The sequence below is a fragment of the Ctenopharyngodon idella genome, chromosome 13, assembly GCF_019924925.1.
Source record: "Ctenopharyngodon idella isolate HZGC_01 chromosome 13, HZGC01, whole genome shotgun sequence".
Lineage (NCBI taxonomy): Eukaryota > Metazoa > Chordata > Actinopteri > Cypriniformes > Xenocyprididae > Ctenopharyngodon > Ctenopharyngodon idella.
Window position 1 is genome coordinate 12359354 of NC_067232.1, and position 21287 is coordinate 12380640.

Genomic DNA, 21287 nt, shown 5'->3' on the forward strand with positions numbered 1-21287 from the left:
TGCCACTAGATGGGGTACTGGGGCAAGTGCGCAGCTCTTAGTTTTATGAATACAAAATCGAGCAAAAAAGATTCTGGTCCTCTCTAAGTTAGTTTTGAGTCTGGTAATGTTTTCTAAGTTTAACAACCACAGTAATTGTCACTATCACCATATCTTTATACGAATAGTTTTGAAAATGCTAAACCGTATTTATACTAAATGGAGTTTTTTGTCTCTCTAGCTAGAAGCCCTCATTACAGTACATGAATGCGCATGTGAAGAGAGCTTGGTTGCTTGGAAACTCATTGCAACACAATGTGTCCACTCCACACCAGCAGTTTAAGCAAAGGCTTTTTTCATTGCTATGAAAGACATTAGACATGGTGGCAGTGAAATTTAAGAACTTGGCCAGAAGCTTTGTGCACTTTTTTTATTTATATACTGAATAGGCAACACTGTTTGCAAGAAGAAGAAAAAACTTAATTTTGTTGGAATTGTGCTGATTAAATTTATCAATGTCAGCTTATACTCTGTCCCACAAACCAGGCTTTTCTGCATTTCAGGCACGTGTGCAGCACCGTTGCTTGGAGATGGAGCTGTACTGACTGGTGAAGAGATGAGAATCCACCCACCATCCTCCTCTCCCATAACATTTATTGCCAGTGAAAGAGGCGGCTGAAGGAGGTGGCCATCCTCTCCTCCCCCTGTTTTATTCATCCGCACTGCTGTAAGATGCTGAGACTCGCTCTGCTGGATTCACATGTCTTTGGACCTGCGAGGGGTATTAATTGACAGGACTCAAGATGAGTGTGACATGGACTTGGTCTTCTACATTTAATTGCCTCTGTCAAGTCCTGACAGGTGTCTGAGAAAACGGGTAGCCGGGTGAGGAAACTTTTTGTGATATTTACTTTCACTTCCTTGTCTTGGCTTCAGGATAAAAATGTTGCTCTATTAAGTGTATAATTATGTCTTTTTGAGGTGAATAAACTCAGGACATTGTGAAACAAAAATAGGTAGTGAGTGGGACATTGTTTTTACACAACATTTTAGAAACTATTGTCAGTTACTTTGTTACTCCGAACAACAAAAATAATTCCAAACAAAGCCACAGCAGAATGTGCCTGAATGAATGGGTGTTTTGAACGAATTGGTTGAGTGAATGATTCCATGCATGACTCATTTAGTAACTCCCCGCCATCTCCTTATTGACATAATATTTATTATGTCTATGGATGTAACATGTAGAAAGATTGAAAAATACCTTAAACACCTAAACATTCTTTATTTCCGAATGTTCTATAGTTTATTTTATTTATGGCTTAAAAGAATCAAAGGAAGACATACTATTTTGTTCATGGGCCATTGATGAATAAGGTTTTTAAAAGTGTAAAAAACATAATGGAGATATAATTCATTTTGAAGATATATTAAGCTTTAACAATGAGATTATGTGGTTTTTATAATCAATTAACACTGCTTTTGTCATTTTTTTACAAGATGGACAAAATTTGTCACCAAAAAAGTCATTCGGTTTAACCAAAATTTCGGTTTTACCAAATTACACTTTTGGTTATACCGAATGACGATATTTTCAAACAATGCTAACAGGCTGATATCTAGCTAAATATAATAAATAATATAAAATGTTTGGATTGACAATCAAACATTTTATATTTAGTTTTTTAAAAATTACAACATTTTCCATGTTTTATGGTGGTTGTAACGAATGACCTGATGTTTCGGGACATGCGTATGAGCAAGTGAAAACATGAATTTTTCAAATAGATAAGAGAGAGTTAGTAACTTTGCTTCACAACCATGTGGTCCGTTGCAGGTGTTTGAATGATGGCACATCCTGTCACATGATATTTACCGCATAACTTGATCCAAAATGGTCCCTTTATATTGGTTACTCCGAATGACATCAATGAAATTCATTTTTCTGGACATTCTTTCTCATATCAAAGCAACGACTTCTGCACATAATTTTAATACCATTTTGCACTGTTGATATGTGATGTTATAAAATCATGCCAGAATAAAACATATATACATTTATTACATTTTAAGATATTTCAATCAAATGAATTGGCTATATTGGCCTTTGGACGGTTAAACTGAATGACCTTTTGACACTTCAAAAATCTTTAAAATACCTTTATATGTAGCAAAATATAATTAAAACCTTTTGGATTCAATAAAAGAGATCTAGCTGTACTACCTTACATACTTTGGATGTCATATCTTTTTTTTAATTACTATTAAGGACTTTGGACAAAAATGACCCATCACGTCGTTGACCCTGATACAGTTGCGCGATCCATAGGCCTAAACAAATGAATCTCTCCCTGAAGTAGCAGTAGTTTGTAAAGGTAGTGAATTGAAAATGTGCGATTAGTTAACACTCATTTAGAATAATAAAACTGAAGTTTGTTATTGTTATTATCGAAGGTTACTACGCATTGGTTCAGAGAATATCTTGTATTTTATATTAACGGGTCAGGGAAATTGTTACACAGCCAATTATGTTTGTACCTGCATTGTTTCAGTATTTTCATATTCAGAATGTGATGTGGATTAAAAGCTTAAATGAACAAATGTGGCCGACGGCCGTTTTCAAACTCCTCATTTCTCAGCGTGAATGAGGATGTGCCAATCACTGGTTACTCCTACTCACTGAATATCTGTGCACTGATCTGTGCAGCCTTGTACAAATCCATTCCAGGGCCTTTCCAATCCATATTTAGAGTTTTTTTGTTGTTGTTTTTTGTTCTGTGACCGTGATACTCAGACACAACTGGAATTTAAATCAAGCCCTGCTCTTGGTGCCAGCGACTCAGTATCCCAAACTTTCAATAGACCAGCCAGTTATATAAACATAAGGCAGGAATGTCCTAATGACATTCACAGAGCTATCATATATTTCCCAGTGATATCTCTCTGGCACAAACTCGATCTTATAGAGGAGGAGGGGAAAAAACATGATTTGTTTAATTAACTGCATTATCGCTGAAATCCATGGAGGAGAAACGTTTGGGCTTCATTACTCTGACATCAAACACGTTCAGTTGTTTTGAGTAGATGCAAAGGCATCAGAAATGTTTGATCTGGCACTCTCTTTCTTCTCACTTTTGGCTTTCTGTAATGTCTCCGTCATGGCCTTTGAATGGGCTGTCCCTGTGAATGTCTGGAGCCGCCCACACTGTCGTCTGGTTGCCAGATGTACTGTATTTCTCTGTGGCCCCCAAAAGGGTTGGAACTGTTATCCTGTCACTTTGAGAAGAGAACCAGAGAGGCGCTGAGCAAGAAAGAGAAGAAAAGACACCAGCAAAACTTCAGTGGTGGTTTGAGTCGAAACAAAAGGCTTTTTATCTTGAGATTCTGCTAGCAGCAGGAAACTGAGTTTGTTTTGACGGGATTTACACTTAAAGAGAGACCTAAACTCTTCCTAAAAACTATGATGCAAAAACCAAAGGATGTGAACACACGCGGCACAGCTGTGAGACCGTAAGCCATTCATTTAACAATCAAATAACATGACAAAGATGCTATGCACATTCAATTTAATAGTCTGACTTACTTTTATGTGTGTGGAACATATCCAAAGAGATTATAAAGCTTCAATAATGTGTTTTATTAGGGTTTTTTTTGTGTGTGTGCATTACATGTGTTGGGGTTTCAGAGGAAGGAAATTGAATTGTTGTGGTCTCACTGCACATAGTGCATCTGGCAAATGTGCTAATGTTAGAAATTACCCCATGTAAAATTACTAAAATGTCTGCCTGTTTACTTTATATTAGTCACAGTATAAATTCTCATTCCAGCTCTGTGCAGATTATGGGTACGAGCGCCAGTGCAACTTCCCAGGCTGCTCCGCTTGCACCTACACACCAGGCTGATCACCAAGGGAACAGCATGGCCGAGCACAGGCGCTCACTGCAGTCGGTGAACATTCGCAACAGCAAGGCTAAGTCCATCATCACAAACAAGGTGGCCCCTGTTGTCATCACGTAAGTGACAAGTGCAACATGATGCTTTTTAAAACTGACCGTAATAGCCCACTTATGCACAAAATGTCACGCCTATGTGTTACTCTTTGAGTAAAAACAGTTGTGAATGTCATCAACAACTTCACTTTGAATTGAAGATAAGACAAACATGTATTATCATCAGTTGTGGTGCTTTAATGTATGCCATTTCAAAAATGTTATGGGTTTTGTCTCTATACAGAAATAACTGCAGGGAAGAGTTTCAGATTCATGACAAGATCCAATCTTCCAACTACTCGATGGGAAGGATATCTGACCTGCTGCCTGAGCACTACCTAGTGTTGGTATGTTTGAGTTTTTTTGAGATTTAAACTAAATATTTAGTGTTTATTGCTTGAAAATCCTTAAGGTGTAATGGGCAATGCAGCAATGACCATGAGATGTAAATCAGTGCATGGAAATTTCTTGTCATTTATGACGAAATACGTTTTATGACTTGTTTTATATTGTCCAGGGGGAGTTTTTTATGATACAGGATGTATACAACAGAGCTGATGTCTTAAATACTACAAAAAGCCACGGGGCCCCCAACTTCCGCAAGGTCAAGGGAAACTACCCCCTTTTTGGAATGGGCCAAACTAGCCTGAATGGTTTCAAACAGGTCCTCCAGAGACTGCAGATTGACGGCTGTGAGGTCAGTGAGTGGTCCTTTGAGTAGGATGTAAGGCAATGTGGCACATTTGATGAATACAGTACACTTTGGGGTCCCAAAGTGTTTTTTGCTGTAAGAACCATTATATTTGTTAGCTATTAGGTAGCATAAACCTACACAGCAAAACATCCAGTGTTAAATTAACACTTCCAGTGTCACTCGGTGTTTATATAATTCGGTGTGGATTATATAAACACTGGCAATGTTAATTTAACACTAACAGTGTTCATTTAACACTGGAGGTTTTACTGTGTAAGTAACTACTTTTTAAACACATCAAATGTCTGTATTCTCCTATAAAATAGCTATTTTGTTCTGTCCCAACTCCCAACCTTGACTACCATATATTCTGCAGATAGGCCTTCAAATAATGATCTCAGATGAATTGCTGTTTATTTCACAAAATATGTGAACAGGAGGTGATTTTCATCTGCGTGAGGGGGGAGCCAGTGGTGTTCTTCCGCTCAGATGGAGACTTTATTCCGTACACTCCCAGGAGAAGAGAAAACCTCCATGAGAACCTGCATGACCTGGACAGAGAGCTCAGTGCAGAGCAAATAGAGCTCTCCATCCGAAAAGAGGTCAGTTATAGAGCAGAACTAGCTGTGTGAGGAGGATCGACTGCCGTCCTTCTATGGTGAGATGTCATAGTGTCTGTTCCATGTCAGCTTTTAATTCTCTGATATTTTCTCCAGTTGTGTGACTTTGCTAAGCTGAGTGAAAATATGTTCTATGTCTATAATGACATTGAGCATTTTAAAGATGAGCCTCAGCATGTTCAGATTCTGTCAGAGGAGGACATTCATGTCACTGAGGAGGTCTATAAAAGACCACTCTTCACTCAACCATTACACAGGTATTTCCTCATATTTTATTACATAATAAATTTGTTCAAACTTTCAAAAGTTTGGGGTTTGTAAAAGCGTAAGAAGTCTCTTATCCTCACCCTGGCCTAGTTTATTTTATTAAAACACAGTGAAAAATGTAATTTTTGTAATTTTCAGCAGCCATTACTCTAGAATTCAGTGTCACATGAAGAAATTTCTTCTTATTAAATTATTATTATTTTGAAAACAGTTGTGCTGCCTAATTTTTTTGTGGAAATTAGGATACATTTTATTTCAGGATTCATTAATGAATAGAAAGTTCAGAAGAACAACAACATTTACTTACAGTAGAAATCTTTTGTAACATTATAAATGTGTTTACTGTCACTTTTGATCAATTTTAATGCATCCTTGCTGAATAAGTCTTATTGACCACAAACCTTTGAAAAATAGTGTACATAAAAGGCATCTGAAAAGTATCAAAAACAAACAATGACACCATGGAAAAAACTTACCAAGACACCTTTAATGAGTAAATTCGTATATATATATATATAGTAAATTAAATCAAAACTTATACTTATAAAATTTATACTGATATATGAATGAAAATCCATCTTAAAATTTAGATGTTTTATTTTTATGTATTGATGATGAATTTTGGTGAATTTAGATATTACAGATTACCGCTCCCTATGGAAGGGGCACCACTGGAGGAGACATTTGATTCCTTTGTTAATATACTCAGGGTAAGACCTCCATGAATATTTTATATCTTTTTTTCTCCCTCTACTTTCTAGGTTTAAAATAACTCCATCTGAGCTCTGGTTTATTTATATCTGATGATTTGTGTCACTGAACCAATAATTCATCCCACGAACCTAGCGTTAGCCAGCAAACTTTATTTATATTTCACTGTCATCAGTAACATCAATCTTTTAAAACCATATTAACACAGAAAAAAAGTTATAAATGTTAACTTAAGACCATGAAAAATGTCTTCAGGTATCCGCTATGATCAGGAAATGGGTTTTTTTTTTATTTCAGTTTTTTCATTTTTCCATCTTGATTTTATTTTCCTTTTATCAGGGTTGAAGTGACACAGCCAAAAATGAATGTGTATTCTACTTTGAGGTTACAGAAATTTATACAGAATTGTATATTGGGCTAACTCATTTGCCCGGTTTTACAGACAAGGCTTATGCCTAGTCCCAGACTAAAATGCATGTTTGAGCTGTCTTAGCTGAAAGCAACTTGCACTGACATATCTTAAACCATGTCAGTGCCATTGTTTTGTCTGAAGTAAACACCAGTAATGTTTTTTTTTTTTTTTTTTTTCTAATGCACATTTATAAAATCTACTTAAATGTCTTAATTTAACTAAGTCCTATACCTGACTTAATCTAAGCCCTGTCTGTGAAACCAGGCCATTATGTATTTGTGGTATGAATGACAGTTTTATGTTATTCACTTATTCGCTTTTATTTTGGACAATGTTCTTTCACAAATTCACCAACCTTTTTGGCCACCAGGAGATCCCAAACCTCTCTGTGATGCGGGATAGCTCCAGACCTCTACCTGCACTGCTCTTCAGCTGCCAGGTGGGGGTGGGACGCACCAATCTTGGCTTAATCCTTGGAGCCTTAGTCTTACATCACCTGCAGGGGGCATCAAAGAGCCCCAGGTACCTATGGTACACTGTTAGTGCAGTTTCAATTACTGTTTACCTTCTCAAAGAAGAGCATTACTTATGAACTAATAACGCTCTTCTATAATAATATTATGTTTTAAGATCATTTCTCTGTTTAAGTTCTACCTAGTCTCCATTTCTTTCACAGGCAGGAAATGCAGAAGAGTGAACACAAATTGGATTTCCAAGTGATTCAGTTGCTAATCAGCCGCCTACCTAAAGGTCAACAACTTCTTGATGAGGTTAGAGTGTATTAATGCTGTTTGTAAAACTCGTGGCTCATGAAGTGGTCCAATTTCTTTCAAGTGTGTATTCATTTGTAAAAATGAATTTAAGTAAATAGAAACTAACCCTTTTACCTCTTACAAAACATACTGCATTAGGATTTAATTAATGAATGTTTTTATATAAATCATTTTAAGCGCTTTTTTATGTGTACACCATAGGTTGATGATGCTATTGCTATGTGTTCAGAGATGCATAACATAAAAGTTGCCGTGTATGAAAACAAACTAAAGCTTGAAGGCATTGGCAAAGACTTCCAGTTTCAAGTGAGTCTCGACTGAAACATTCATGTGTTTAACTGCTATAAAACTTGCTTTAATGTAAAATTTTATGTGTTACATGAAGGTCACATATTTGTGTTATTCACATATTTTTGTTTGCAGGGAAGCAGCACAAAAGGCTATTTTAAGCAAAGAACACTGCAGAGTCTTGAGCGCTATGTGTACCTACTAGTATTCAATGCGTATCTTCATGATCAGGTATTGCTAACTAAATTCTACCATATTATCATATATAAAAGCAGTCATTTCTGTCAGAATATGCCATAATTTGAATCATTTCTGCATTATCTGCTGTCTCTCTCCATCTCTGTAGTATTCACAGGCATTTCCCCAGAGCTTCAGTCAGTGGATGTGTATGAACGCTTGGATCTACAGACTGCTGGCCAGCATGGATACCTCAGAACTCTCAGCACCAGCAAACCTCATAACCAGTGGGATTCGAGTTCTGGTAAGGGCTCAGCCCCAAACCCAGTTAAGAATTTTTGGATCCCAGAACATTAGTTTATGGTTATAGAAAGCCTAAAACCTAAATATAAAGATCCTAGAAAGTTAGGAAGCGGTTTCCCCAAAACATAAAAATAACCTTAAGGGAAGGTTCTGTGTTTGCTGAGATGACATAGAGATTAAATATTATAACAGATAAAATGTTCATAGTTATACTACTAGAGTATGTTCACTTGCATCATGTTTTATCCTTGAATAGTCCTTTTCTTGCTTGAGTTGATCTGATATGTCAGTCTTTCTAAAAACGAATACTATAAGCATAGACTGAATCTTATTAACATGAGATTTTCTAGCCCAGCTCTTATCAGAGGCGAACTGTGACCTCCTCCTCCTCCTCCTGTAGCACAGCAGATTCTCCTAAAACATAGGCATGCACTTATGCACATAATATCTTCAATTTTTTTTGAAAGGTGTCCAGTGAGTTTTTAACAACGGATCTGCTCAGTACAGCCAAGGAGATGAAAGTGGCCAATTTCAGACGTGTTTCCAAAATGGCTCTGTATGGAATGGGCCAGCCAAACTCTGAGGTAAATCCTTTCTGAAGCTCATTTCAACAACCTAGTCTTCTAAATTGTGGCTGTCTGTATGCCTAATACTAACTAATCAAAGCTTGTTTGTGCCCATTTCAGGCTATCACTGTTGTGATGTCGTACCTGACAGATCAGAGGCGAGGGCACTCCACAATTCTCTGGCTGAATCTGCAGGAGGAGCTTGTGCTGGAGGCAAATGGACAAATGTTCACCCCACGAGAACCAGGCTGTCTGGAACAGCCTATTCCAGTCTTTGTTCAACATCCACAGCAGCTCCAGGTGCGTTTCTGTTCAGGGCAGATCTGTAGTAGTAGTATGTATTATTAAATGGAATTAAAGAGGGTAGTCTTCATTTCTGTGGCTTTATATGACTGGACCAGAAGAAGTTGTTGTAGGTACAGCATGCATACTGTGTGCAATGAAATACAGTACAGTAGATTGTACAGTTATTCAATACAATGTGCAGTATACAGGGGCTAAACAAGCTTGCAGCAACACATCATGTGTGTTTGAAATGTTTAGTGGTGGGGATTCTGATTCATCCAAGTGACTCGAACCTGTTCACCAAAAAGATTTGTAACAAGTTATGCCCATAGATAAACACTACTGTTTAAAATGTTGGGGTTGACAAGATTTTTTAAATGTTTTTAAAAGAAGTCTCACCAAGACTGCATTTATTTGATCAAAAATTCAATTCAAACAGTAATATTGTGAATTATTCTTAAAATTTAAAATTAGGGATGCACCGATACCATTTTTTAAGGACCGAGTATGAGTACTGATACTTTTTTTCTAGTACTCACCGATACCGATGCCTATACATTTATTAATTTCTCTCTCTCTCTCTCTCTTTGGTGATGTTACAGTTTTTCAAGCACTAATGAATGTAGGACAGCTTCTTTATTATTACTCTAATGGAAAAAGTAATCATTTTTATGTGCTTGTCACAAACTTAAAGAAGAAAAATTTCACAGTGTCCAATAACCGTCAAAAGGCATAATTATCAATATATATAATTGTTGTTATATAAAAAGAAATTTACAAACAAATTACAAACAATACAACAAATACTATAGAGATAAAAATTAAATAATCTTGTTTTTCAGATATAGTAGGTTTATTTACCATGTATACGTTTATTTAACATATTTTGTTGTTTTATTAACATTAATGACAAATATAGGCTACGGTCCCTTTAAGACCGAATCCATGGATACTGACATATATCCTGTTTTCACCCAAATGTTTACGTCGACTTAAGCCATAACCCACTGTATTTACGTGAGATACTCCACATGATGGACATTTTGACAACTATGTGTGCATTTGACCATTCAGGCACAAGGAGAACCGATCGCGTGCTGTCTGACAGAACTGGAATCGTGCGAGAGAGAGCGCTTCTGGTCTGTGTCATTCAGCGCGATTCCGCTTATCCCGCCTTCACTAATCGATAACAAATTGTGATTGAAAGCATGCAGTTCGCAATTTGTATGTTGTCATCAAATTTTTTGAAGTATTTCCGCACCTCTGAGGCTGACATTGTTTATGCTGCTGCCGCCGGTGTCTCGGAAAATTCTGTCAGTTACGTCACGTGAGGTATCGGGGGTATTTTTACGAGTACATGAGCTTGATATCGGGCCGATACTGACACTGCATCCCTATTTAAAATAACTGCTTTCTGTTTTAATATATTTTAAAATATAATTGATTCCTGTGATAGCAAAGCTGAATTTTCAGCTTGCTCAGTCTTCAGAGTCACATAATCCTTCAGAAATAATTCTAATATCCTGATTTGGCAAAGAAACATTTCTGAATATTTTCAATATTGAAAACAGTTGTGCTGCTTAATTTGTTTTTCATAATGAATAAAAAGTTTACAAGAACATAATTTGAAATAAAAATCATTATGAATTTCTTTACTGTCACTTTTAATCTATTCATACTTGATTAATAAAAGTTTTAAATTCTTTCAGAATAAAGTCTTACTGACCCCAACATTTTTAACTTTTGATTTAGTGTATCTAAATTAAAAGTGATGACACGATAGGATACTCGTGGATACTCGCTTGCTGCAACCTACAGATGTAAACATTTACACCATTGGTTGAGTCAATCAATTAAAAAAAAAGTGTTATTATCCTTTATTAACATTTGCATGAGTTCATGTAAGTGAATGAGAACAATTCACCTTAATGATTTGTTCAAAAAGACTGATTTGGAAACGAAGGAAACACCGCTATAAATGCGACTTATCTGTAAAACATTGAATGCTTCAGTGTGCAAAATGATTGGGGTTCCATTAGAGATGATACTTCCCATCGATCATGTAACTACGCAGTTTAAGTACATATTGTGGCTCAGTGACGGTTTTACTTTAGGCCATATTTTTTGCTTATTTTATTACACGTGTAATTAAATATTTGGTCCACATAACATTTTGTTAAATATTTGTCTTTGTTACATGTACAGTAGCTTTTGATTTCATTATAAATCTAAGATGTGAGATGAGAGTTTTTAAATTTTCACCTGCAAGAATTGCTGCTTTGATCTAAGAACCTAAAATTTTTTAGCAATTGTAAATGGCCGTCTCTACAGGAAATGGAGCTGGCACTGAAGCAGGATGTCCTGGGGTGTGAGAAGTGGCTGGAGGTGATTACAGAGCAGGATAAACAGATGAGGATGTTTAGGAGTTGTCACACCATAGAGGAGCTCTTTGTCCATCAGAAGAGCATTCATCCAGGACTCAGCTACCAACGGATTCCCCTGTCTGACTGCTGCGCACCTAAAGAAGAGGTAAGACCATACACCAGGGGTGGCAAACTCTGGTCCTGAAGAGCCACAGTCCTACAGATTTCAGCTCCAATCCTGATAAAAACTCTACCTGCCTGTAGATTAGGGTTGAAGCAAAAGTCTGCAGTACTGTGGCTCTCCAGGACCGATGTTCGCCACCCCTGCAGTACACTTTAAAGGAACACTCCACTTTTTTTGAAAATAGGCTTATTTTCCAACTCCCATAGAGTTAAACAGTTGAGTTTTACCATTTTCGAATCCATTCAGCCGATCTCCGGGTCTGGCGGTACCACGTTTAGCATAGCTTAGCATAGTTCATTGAATCTGATTAGACCGTTAGCATCTCGCTCAAAAATGACCAAAGAGTTTTGATATTTTCCCTATTTAAAACTTGACTCTTCTGTAGTTACATTGTGTACTAAGACCGACGGAAAATGAAAAGTTTCGAATTTCTAGTCAGACTCAACTGTTTAACTCTAGGAGAGTTGGAAAATGAGCCTATTTTCAAAAAAAGTGGAGTGTTCCTTTAAAGCATGGTATAGATTTAACACTTTAGTTGAAATGGTGTTGCTCTTCCTCAGGTTTTTGATCAGTTGTTGGAGGCCATGAAGAGCAGTCTGGCTGAAGACCCTACCTGTGCTTTCATCTTCAACTGTCATGATGGGAAACACCGAACTACTGCAGCTATGGTCATTGCCACTCTCACCCTGTGGCACATTAATGTAGGTCATTTTCTGCTATAGGCTGTTGAAGTGGAGAGAGGAAGCAAGAATTAAAGTATTCACCTCCAGGACATTGATTTGATAGATGAAAAATGTCTGAACTGAGCTCAAATCAGTTTCATAAACCTGACCCTGTTTCCTGCAGGGCTTTCCTGAATGTGAAGAAGATGAGATTGTAAGTGTTCCAGATGCCAAGTACACCAAAGGAGAGTTTGAGGTACATTTTGAGGACATGTTTCTGTAAACAGCTGCCACTGCCAACCTTAAAGGGTTAGTTCACCCAAAAATTAAAATTCTGTCATTAATTACTCACCCTCATGTTGTTCCACACCCATAAGACCTTCATCTTAGGAACATAAATTAAGATATTTTTGATGAAATCCGATTTGTATATGACTCGTCCATAGACAGAAATTTAACCATTACTTTCAAGGTCCAGAAAAATACTAAAGACATTGTTTAAAAAGTTGATGTGACTGCAGTCGTTCAACCTTTATAAAGCAACAAGAATACTTTTTGTGCGCAAAAACAAAACAAAAATAACAACTTTATTCAACAATATCTTCTCTTTGTCATTCTCATATGTTGTTTACGTCCAGCGCTTTCAGGTTCTACGTTAGAATGCCGACTCATTATTGGCCGGCTCCTGCGTCAGCATCACACGAAGTCGTCGTGCTGCTCACGTGATCAGCTTTGGCCAATACTGAGCCAGCATTCGGACACAGAACCTGAAAGCGCTGAACATAAACAGCGTATGAGAATGACACAGAAGAGAAGATATTGTTGAATAAAGTCATAATTTTTGTCTTGTTTTTGCACACAAAAGTATTCTTCATAAAATTAAGGTTGAACCACTGCAGTCACGTCGACTGTTTTAACGATGTCTTTAGTACCTTTCTGGACCTTGAAAGTGATGGTTAAATTGCTGTCATATACCTCTCGGATTTCATCAAAAATATCTTAATTTGTGTTTCGAAGGTCTTACTGTTGTGGAACGACATGAGGGTGAGTAATTAATGACAAAATTTTCATTTTTAAGTGAACCAACCCTTTAAAAACAAACATTTTGTAATATTTGAACATTTGAATTTAATAATTAATAAACTTGAACCCATCTGTGATCTGTAAATGCAAATTGAATGATTATTTTTGAGTCATATATGATAAGTTTGACCCATGTATGCATGTGTGTGGGTTCAGGTGGTGATGCAGGTGGTAAGGGTGTTACCTGATGGCCATTGTGTGAAGAGAGAAGTGGACGCTGCTCTAGATGTTGTTAGTGAGACAATGACACCCATGCATTACCATTTAAGGGAAATCATCATATCCACTTACAGACAGGTAAGGTGTGATTTATACATTATATACACATTGAATATATTGTAATAATATTTTTTATGTGTTTGGTGGCATAAACTTGAACACGAAAAGTCTACTGTAAAAATGGTAGTTAATACAACAGTCAGTCAGTGCTCCTTATTTTAAGAGTCATGTTGATTAATAGATTGCTTCCATAGCATGTGTCTTTGTAGCTAACATAGCCTTGAGAAGTCCATAGAGGTACAATTTTCTCATTTGTACTGATGCACTCAAAGGGGCCGAGAGATTATTAACGCCCATTGCAGTGCCTCTGAATGTGTGCATTAGGCGAAAGCACTCTGAATGTGTTTAATTTGAGGCTGAAAAACATGAAGGCCTTGAAAACAGCGACATAAATGAGCAGAGAGCTTTTAAAAAGACTTTTTTGCTTTGAAAAACCCTGCAGATATTTGTTATGGTCCAAAACTCTAAAGTTTTATCTTGATATATGTTCTGATGTACAGATGCAACTCATTTGGATCACCTACATGATGGCAGTTATGTAACAGCTGTTATAGTAGCTCATACATTGCATGAACCGCATCACTGCAAGGCCTTCTCTCAAAGATTTTGCATGTTCAGGCTAGTTTAGAGGCACGGCTGCCTCAATCTAAAGCTCTTGATTAATCCTGTGAAATTGTGTGAATTGCTTGTTAATTTGCACTTGTTTTATTTCCACTTGATTTGTCACTTAATTAACATGATTTACGGTGAGGTCCAAAAATCTGAAGACCACACACTGAAATTCTGTGCTTTTTTAACTTTAACCTGTGAAATGGTATTCATGTACATTTTTAATTATTCATTAATCATTCATTTGTAATGAAACTTTTGGACCCCATTGTACAATATTAGAGTCAAAAGAAAAGGTTGAAGTGAATACTATACCAACTGTGAAAGGTTTTTGGCTTTAAACATATTCCAACTTGTCTCAGACATGGCCTGGCAGGTGTAGTGTACTTGCGATAAAAGGTCAAAAGTGACTTGATTTAAATTAACAAGTCAAACATTGTCCCTTGATGCTCATGCTGGTGACGCAAATCCCCAATCCTGTTCTCTTCTCTTTTCCTGTCTTTTCCTGTCATCTCTAATACTGTCTCTTTTGATAAAGCATGGAAAAGGTGAAAAAAAGTTAATAAATTATCTGCTGGGTGATCATTTGCATGTAACATTAAAGGGTTAGTTCACCCAAAAATGAAAATTCTGTCATTAATTACTCACACTCATGTCGTTCCACACCCGTAAGACCTTCATTCATCTTCGGAACACAAATTAAGATATTTTTCATAAAATCCGATGGCTCAGTGAGGCCTCCATTGCCAGCAAGACAATTAACACTTTCAATGTCAATAAAGATACTAAAGACATATTTAAAACAGTTCATGTAAATACAGTGGTTCAACCTTAATGTTATGAAGCAATGAGAATACTTTTTGTGCGCCAAAAAAACAAAATAACGACTTTATTCAACAATATCTAGTGATGGGCGATTTCAAAACGCTGCTTTATGAAGCTTTGAAGCTTTACGAATCTTTTGTTTCAAATCAGTGGTTCGGAGCATGTATCAAACTGCCAAAGTCATGCCCCCCAGTGGTGAACCATTGAAATTTCGAAACACTTATCACGTAACGAAGCCTCTTTACTGAAATCACGTGACTTTGGCAGTTTGATACACTCCAAACCATAAAAAAACAAAAGATTCGTAAAGCTTCGAAGCTTCATGAAGCAGTATTTTGAAATTGCCCATCACTAGATATTGTTGAATAAAGTCGTTATTTTGTTTTTTGGTGCACAAAAAGTATTCTCGTCGCTTCATAACATTAAGGTTGAACCACTGTAGTCACATGAACTGTTTTAAATACGTCTTTAGTAGCTTTCTGGGCTTTGAAAGTGTCAATTGTCTTGCTGGCAATGGAGGCCTCACTTAGCCATCAGATTTAATTAAAAAAATGTCTTAATTTATGTTCCGAAGATGAACGAAGGTCTTACGGGTGTGGAACGACATACTAATAAATGACAGAATTTTCATTTTTGGGTGAACTAACCCTTTAATCAACCTTATTTAAACTTATTTTGTAAATTATCTCATTTGAAAACGGTAGAGACTCTTTGTTATAGAGTCTTGTGGAAATGTCTACCTAAGATATATTCAATAGATTACAGAAGAACTAACTTTCTAGAGCAGAAGTTGTTGAATATGGATATCAGTCAATCCAGTAATATGCACCTCGTTTTAAACACTGGTGTAATTTAAGCCCTGTTTGTGAAGATCTCAGAGGCTGTTTTATAACACCCACAAGACAGACTTAACAAAGTGAACAGAAATTGAAGATTATAACTAAACTGATAACTGATAAACTATGTCGTGCATCAGCATTTTGTCACAAGTAAGAGGGAAACTACAGGAATAACAATGAGTTTACTGGCACTTCTTCCTCCTCAGATTAAAATGGCTAAATCGGAGGCTGATGCTCAGTGGTTGAGGTTAAGGAGCCTACAGTACCTCGAGCGCTACATTTATTTCATCCTGTTTAACTGCTACCTCCATCTGGAGAAGAAAGACTCCTGGAGGCGATCCTTCAGCCAGTGGATGTACCAGGTGAAGCCTGACTCTCTTGCTTACTTTAGGAAAAGAAACATATCACATGCAAGCTGTTTTTCATGCTTACCTAATAGAGTGTATTCTAGTTGACACAGCTAATATTTTCTTCCTGAATTGTGAAATAACAAAAATAAATATAATTTTTTTTTTTATTTGAAAAATAAAATGAAAACGTTTTTTATTTAAAAGTTGAATATATATTTTAAATAAAATAAAAATGTAGCAACTTAATGTTAGAGCATTCAGAGCTCAATTATATCAGACATAATGATCACATCTACATATAGTAGTGCCAATTAGATTTTTTTTTCAGTCATTTCAGTGATCTAGTGAATATGCAGAAGCTTAAAGCTGCAGTCTGGAAGTTTTGCCTCTCTGTCGCTATTTCTGATTGAAACCTGCAGTTGCAATTATATGCGGAATTATTATCGTTACGTGCGTTGTGCGTCGGCACGACTCTGTGCGGATCAATCTAATGTTTGGTGTCAGTCACCACATCGGTGTGGATACTGTATTTTGGAAACAGTTTCTATGTCTTGGAAGTATGACCAAAATAAGAATTTTCACTGGAAAATGTCATCTGAACAAGTAAGTAACATGTCTGCCACTTTTGTTCTGACCAACTGAGGAAAAAAGCATTAGGTATACAATAAATGGCGCTGCCAATGGTGATTAAATCTAATTGCTTAGCTCAGATCACGCCAAACCGTGCAAATTATTATTACTGTTATACTTTGTTCTGCGTGAGTATGTGTATTTAGTGTGTATTAGCGTTACCTGTAGATTTCTGTAGCCACTCCGCAGTCTGACATCTTTTGCTTTTGACTACGGGTAAATCTCCAGTTGTCACTGATGATTGTCATTTGGATCTTTCTGGATTACAATCCGCCATCAAAATGATAAGTTTAATTATTGCAGCTGCTGTGAGAAAAGGCTATAAATGATCCGCTACAAGCAGCATCCTCACATGATATAGCTACTAGCTGGGACTCCTTCCTTTCTGTTTACAGATGTGACGCAATGAAGAGCGGCTGCATGCTCGAATTTTCTGCGGAAACCCACCAGTACCGCTCTGCAGCTTTAAATATTTCTAGCTCATTTTACATCATAACTTTTCTTTGTTTCCAGTTGTTCAAGATACTAAAATTTCCATTTCCACTTCCAAACTTCCACTAAGAATTCCTGCTTCACAATGTGCTCTCACTTTTATGCTAGCATCAAAGTAGCAAAAAGTGACTTACTGTATTAGCCTTTTTTTCACTACAGATAACCCAAAACATCAGAATAACGTTTGCTGTTTTAAAGATAGCAGCAGCTAAACTTTAAGTTCACTTTCAGTCTGGAGAAAGATGTGCAGGTATAATAACCTACCACTCACACTCAACACACAAGCCTATCTACAGTTTTTTTTTCCCTGTAATTTTGAGAGGGACACCCGTGGTGCAGTAGAGTAGACCTTGTCTTAAGGCAAGATGAATGGCTGAACATGGCCTCAGACTCACTGTGCTGCAGCTAAACATAGTTCTGAGTTCCATGAAACATTCATGAGAAGATGTCAGTCTGTCAATATGAAGTTGTAAATGTATTCTGTCTCATTCAGAGATTTCTTGAGTCAAGCCTTTGTTTATAGCTATGGCTTTTTAACTTGGTTTGATGGAGTAGCAAAGAATTGGAAGACTGTACAGTAAGTCACCTAGTGTTTTCTTATTTTTACTATTAAAACTATGGCTGTGAATTATTACAAATTTTTATCTTTTAAAGCTTGCAGTATACCCATCTTAAATATATTCAGAAAATGCAAATATGTAATACACTCTTAAAAATAAAGGTTCTAAAACGGGGTTTTCGCAGCAATGCCATTGAAGAACAATTTTGGGTTCCCCAAAAAAGCCTTTAAATGAACCGTTCTTAAAAGAACCATTTTTCTTAGTGTGAAGACCATTGTAATAATATAAAGATCCTTTTGTGCAATGGAAAGGTTTAATGGATACTGAAGGTTCTTCATGGAACCATTGATGCCAATAAAGAGGCTTTATTTAGAGTGTTGTCTATCATTTATTACTCCTTTTAATGCTGAAGTGTATGAAATGCATTCATGAGTTTTGCTGGTTTGCAGGTGGCAGCTAGAGCTGGCATCTATGCCATCCTCAACCATCTGGGCTTTTCTGAGTTTGAGAATCCTGACGACTCTCTGATGACCAGGCTCCGTTTCCGCTGGCTCCCACACAGTGTCCAGTCTATTCCCATGCGAGGGGAACTTATTTAGAAAGGCACAGTATGTCGAACCGACCAAATACTGACTCGCATTTCATAAATGTTTTTTTATTACAATTTCTGTCAGACTCATTAAATCAAGTGATTTAATGCATCCTGTTATCTTATTTACATTTTTGACTATCTTTGGCTTTGTAGTTTTTTGTCCTTAAAAAACATAAAACAACAAACACAGAAGATTGATTAAACCACACATTATCCACACATGAATATTAATAAAAGTTTTAATGCTGACCTTTAAAAGGTACATTTGCACACTGCAGTATATAAAACATTTAATTAATTGAGATGTGCATTCAAGTGAGCGGTTGTTATTAAATTACCCTTTTATACATATTTATAGAACATTTTGCTACAAATATATCATTACATAAAACAGTTCAGTTGTGTTTTTGTCCATTAGAGCCCATTAAGCATCATTTAATAATGCCATTCAGTTCAATGAGCTAATATGGAAGTTTTTTTTAATAGCCTGACGTTTTAGACTGAACAAACTTATGCCATTGACATAATTTATTTCCTCCTCCTGCTACCCCTCGACTATTTATCCGTGTGAAATGTGTCAGAATTAAAATGTTTAAAATTTGGAAAATACACTTTCTGAATTTCGCCAGGTTTTATTTTGCAATAATGACCAGCTGAACATTACCTGGATGACACTACTGACCAATCATCAAATTCAAGTATACCATGTAATAATGAAAAAATAAATAATTTAGAATTAGAATTCTCATTCATGGACTGTGGTAGAAATTCCCCTACGCACCTGATTTAAGTTAACCTGGGGCATCTCCTAATCGACAACCAAGCGTCTCATATAATCGACGCTTACGAATTTATCCTCTGGCGTGTCTCCTAATCGACCTCAGCTGAGTTGGACGATGTCTTGTTCCCTATGAATAAGTTCTCTAGTGTTCCACTAACCTGACAATGCCTCTGACAATAATTTCTGCAATAATTTGACAATAATCCCCCCCTAAAAGTGTTAGTACATTTTGTTATCAAAAGTTAAGTTAAAATGTTGATCCTGCAAGAAAAAGAAGTGTTAGATACGATTAATTAAAATTTTCCTTGACAAAAGGAAGGTACAGGGAGAACAACTCATACAGTCTTAAAGGCACAGAATGTGTCTTGTTTCTTTTCCCTTATTTCCAGGCTCATATCACTGATGCCTGTGTGCAGAGGATTGTGGGCAGGATAAAATGAACCCTGCTTGGCTCTCAGGAACAGTGAAGACTGAAGAGCCATGTGCCTTGTGAGAAACTGTATCTCATACATATTGGAATCTACCATCTGCAGTGTCCTCCCTGCATTCTCTTGTTATTCGTATGTCTCGTGTCATGATTATATACAACCTTGTAGCATGTGTCAGGAGACCCGTGCTTCACTGTTGGCGACTGAAAACTTCATTGTTGGATTCTTTTATTTCCTCAGGAGCTTCCTTCAATCCTCAGTTTTTTTATTTTTAGAATTATTTTTTGCTAAATCAGACATCAGCCCCATGCATTTTTATATTCGGTTATGAGGCAGTGACACATCATGTCCAAATCTACAAGAACCACTCATAAGTCATAGTGCGATTGGGAACAAACAGATATTTATTGACAGTTCTTGTCATAATAGTCATCAAACCACTTAACTCTGTTGTTGTTCCAGGGCATCACAGATGTTTGTTTTCCCAGCGTTTCTTCACGACACAGTCTAGAGTATAGCTGTCCATACATTTCAGTGAACTGTCTTGTACTTTTAGGGCACAATATAATTGAGATCACTGACAGTCAAAATGCTCAGCTCTGAATTCAGAGGTAATTTCATTGCATAAGGAAATAATTGGAGCTGAGGTTGTATTTGGGTTTAATAGACTGTATAATGAGGACAGGGCTGCCAGGAGCATTGAACAGAATGATGCTGAAGGACTTTTTTTTTCCACCACTGCCATACCGGCAAGATGATGTGGAGAGGTAATGATTTAATCTTATGCATTTTAGTAAGAATGTTTTAATAGAGCATTTCATAAAAAAAATGCTTTTCACTGAAATGACTTCAATACATTTCAACTGTTAGTTGCTTTATTTTTATTAAATGAATACTGTCTTTTAAATGTTGTCATGTAAAATGCAAATATTTCATAGTCAAATATTTTTTGTAATTTGACATTTTAAGTAAATCCATTTATTTATTTATTAATTTCCATAAACCATAGGTATTAGTCTTAAGAATGAGCTGAAGATGTATTTGGGTTTGGTATATTGTATAATGTGGACATGGCTCATTATACATATTTATATACAGAAAAACAAGTTTCCCATATTCTCGATTGCACAAATGCATGCAATGAACACAGATTGTTTTCATAAATGTAAATGTGTTAATAATACAGCTTTTTTTTAATTAAAGAAATAATGTGCGATCAGTTGCAGTCTGTAGAGACTTCTTTATTTTGCCTGGGAAATGTCTATTTCATTTAGATGAAAACTAATGAGAACTAATTTCAAGTGTTCACTTTTCTGTAGTCAATTAATTAAACACCTACTTCCTTTTCTGTGGTTTGATTTTAAGATGCTGATTATACTCACACAGTAATGATCCTTATTCGTATTCAACAATGTGAAGCACTTTGATCCTAAATTTATTCTAACCCCTTGAAGGCTCATCATAATATTATAGCATTATTAATACAAGCACAAATGTGCTGCAACTTCTAATTAAATGAATCTGGGAAATGAATGTATAAACAGAA

At 36.4% G+C, this 21287-nt stretch overlaps 1 protein-coding gene across 2 annotated transcripts; it reads left to right on the forward strand.

The window, feature by feature from the left end:
- Positions 1-41: 41 nt before the first annotated feature.
- On the forward strand, positions 42-20960 carry pald1b (phosphatase domain containing paladin 1b). 2 transcript variants are annotated; one of them, XM_051916259.1, is made up of 21 exons: positions 42-864; positions 3807-3992; positions 4213-4315; positions 4486-4665; positions 5100-5264; positions 5379-5539; positions 6184-6259; positions 7043-7194; positions 7349-7442; positions 7647-7751; positions 7869-7964; positions 8080-8214; positions 8681-8797; positions 8900-9079; positions 11396-11593; positions 12172-12312; positions 12458-12529; positions 13513-13653; positions 16115-16270; positions 18390-18548; positions 19703-20960. In XM_051916259.1, exons 2-20 carry the CDS (start codon positions 3820-3822, stop codon positions 18537-18539), a joined length of 2595 nt encoding a protein of 864 aa, XP_051772219.1. In that variant the 5' UTR covers positions 42-864; positions 3807-3819; the 3' UTR covers positions 18540-18548; positions 19703-20960. The 2 variants fall into 2 exon arrangements, with proteins under 2 accessions (XP_051772219.1, XP_051772218.1); XM_051916258.1 differs by lacking the exon at positions 42-864 and adding an exon at positions 3212-3489.
- The last annotated feature ends 327 nt before the right edge of the window (positions 20961-21287 follow it).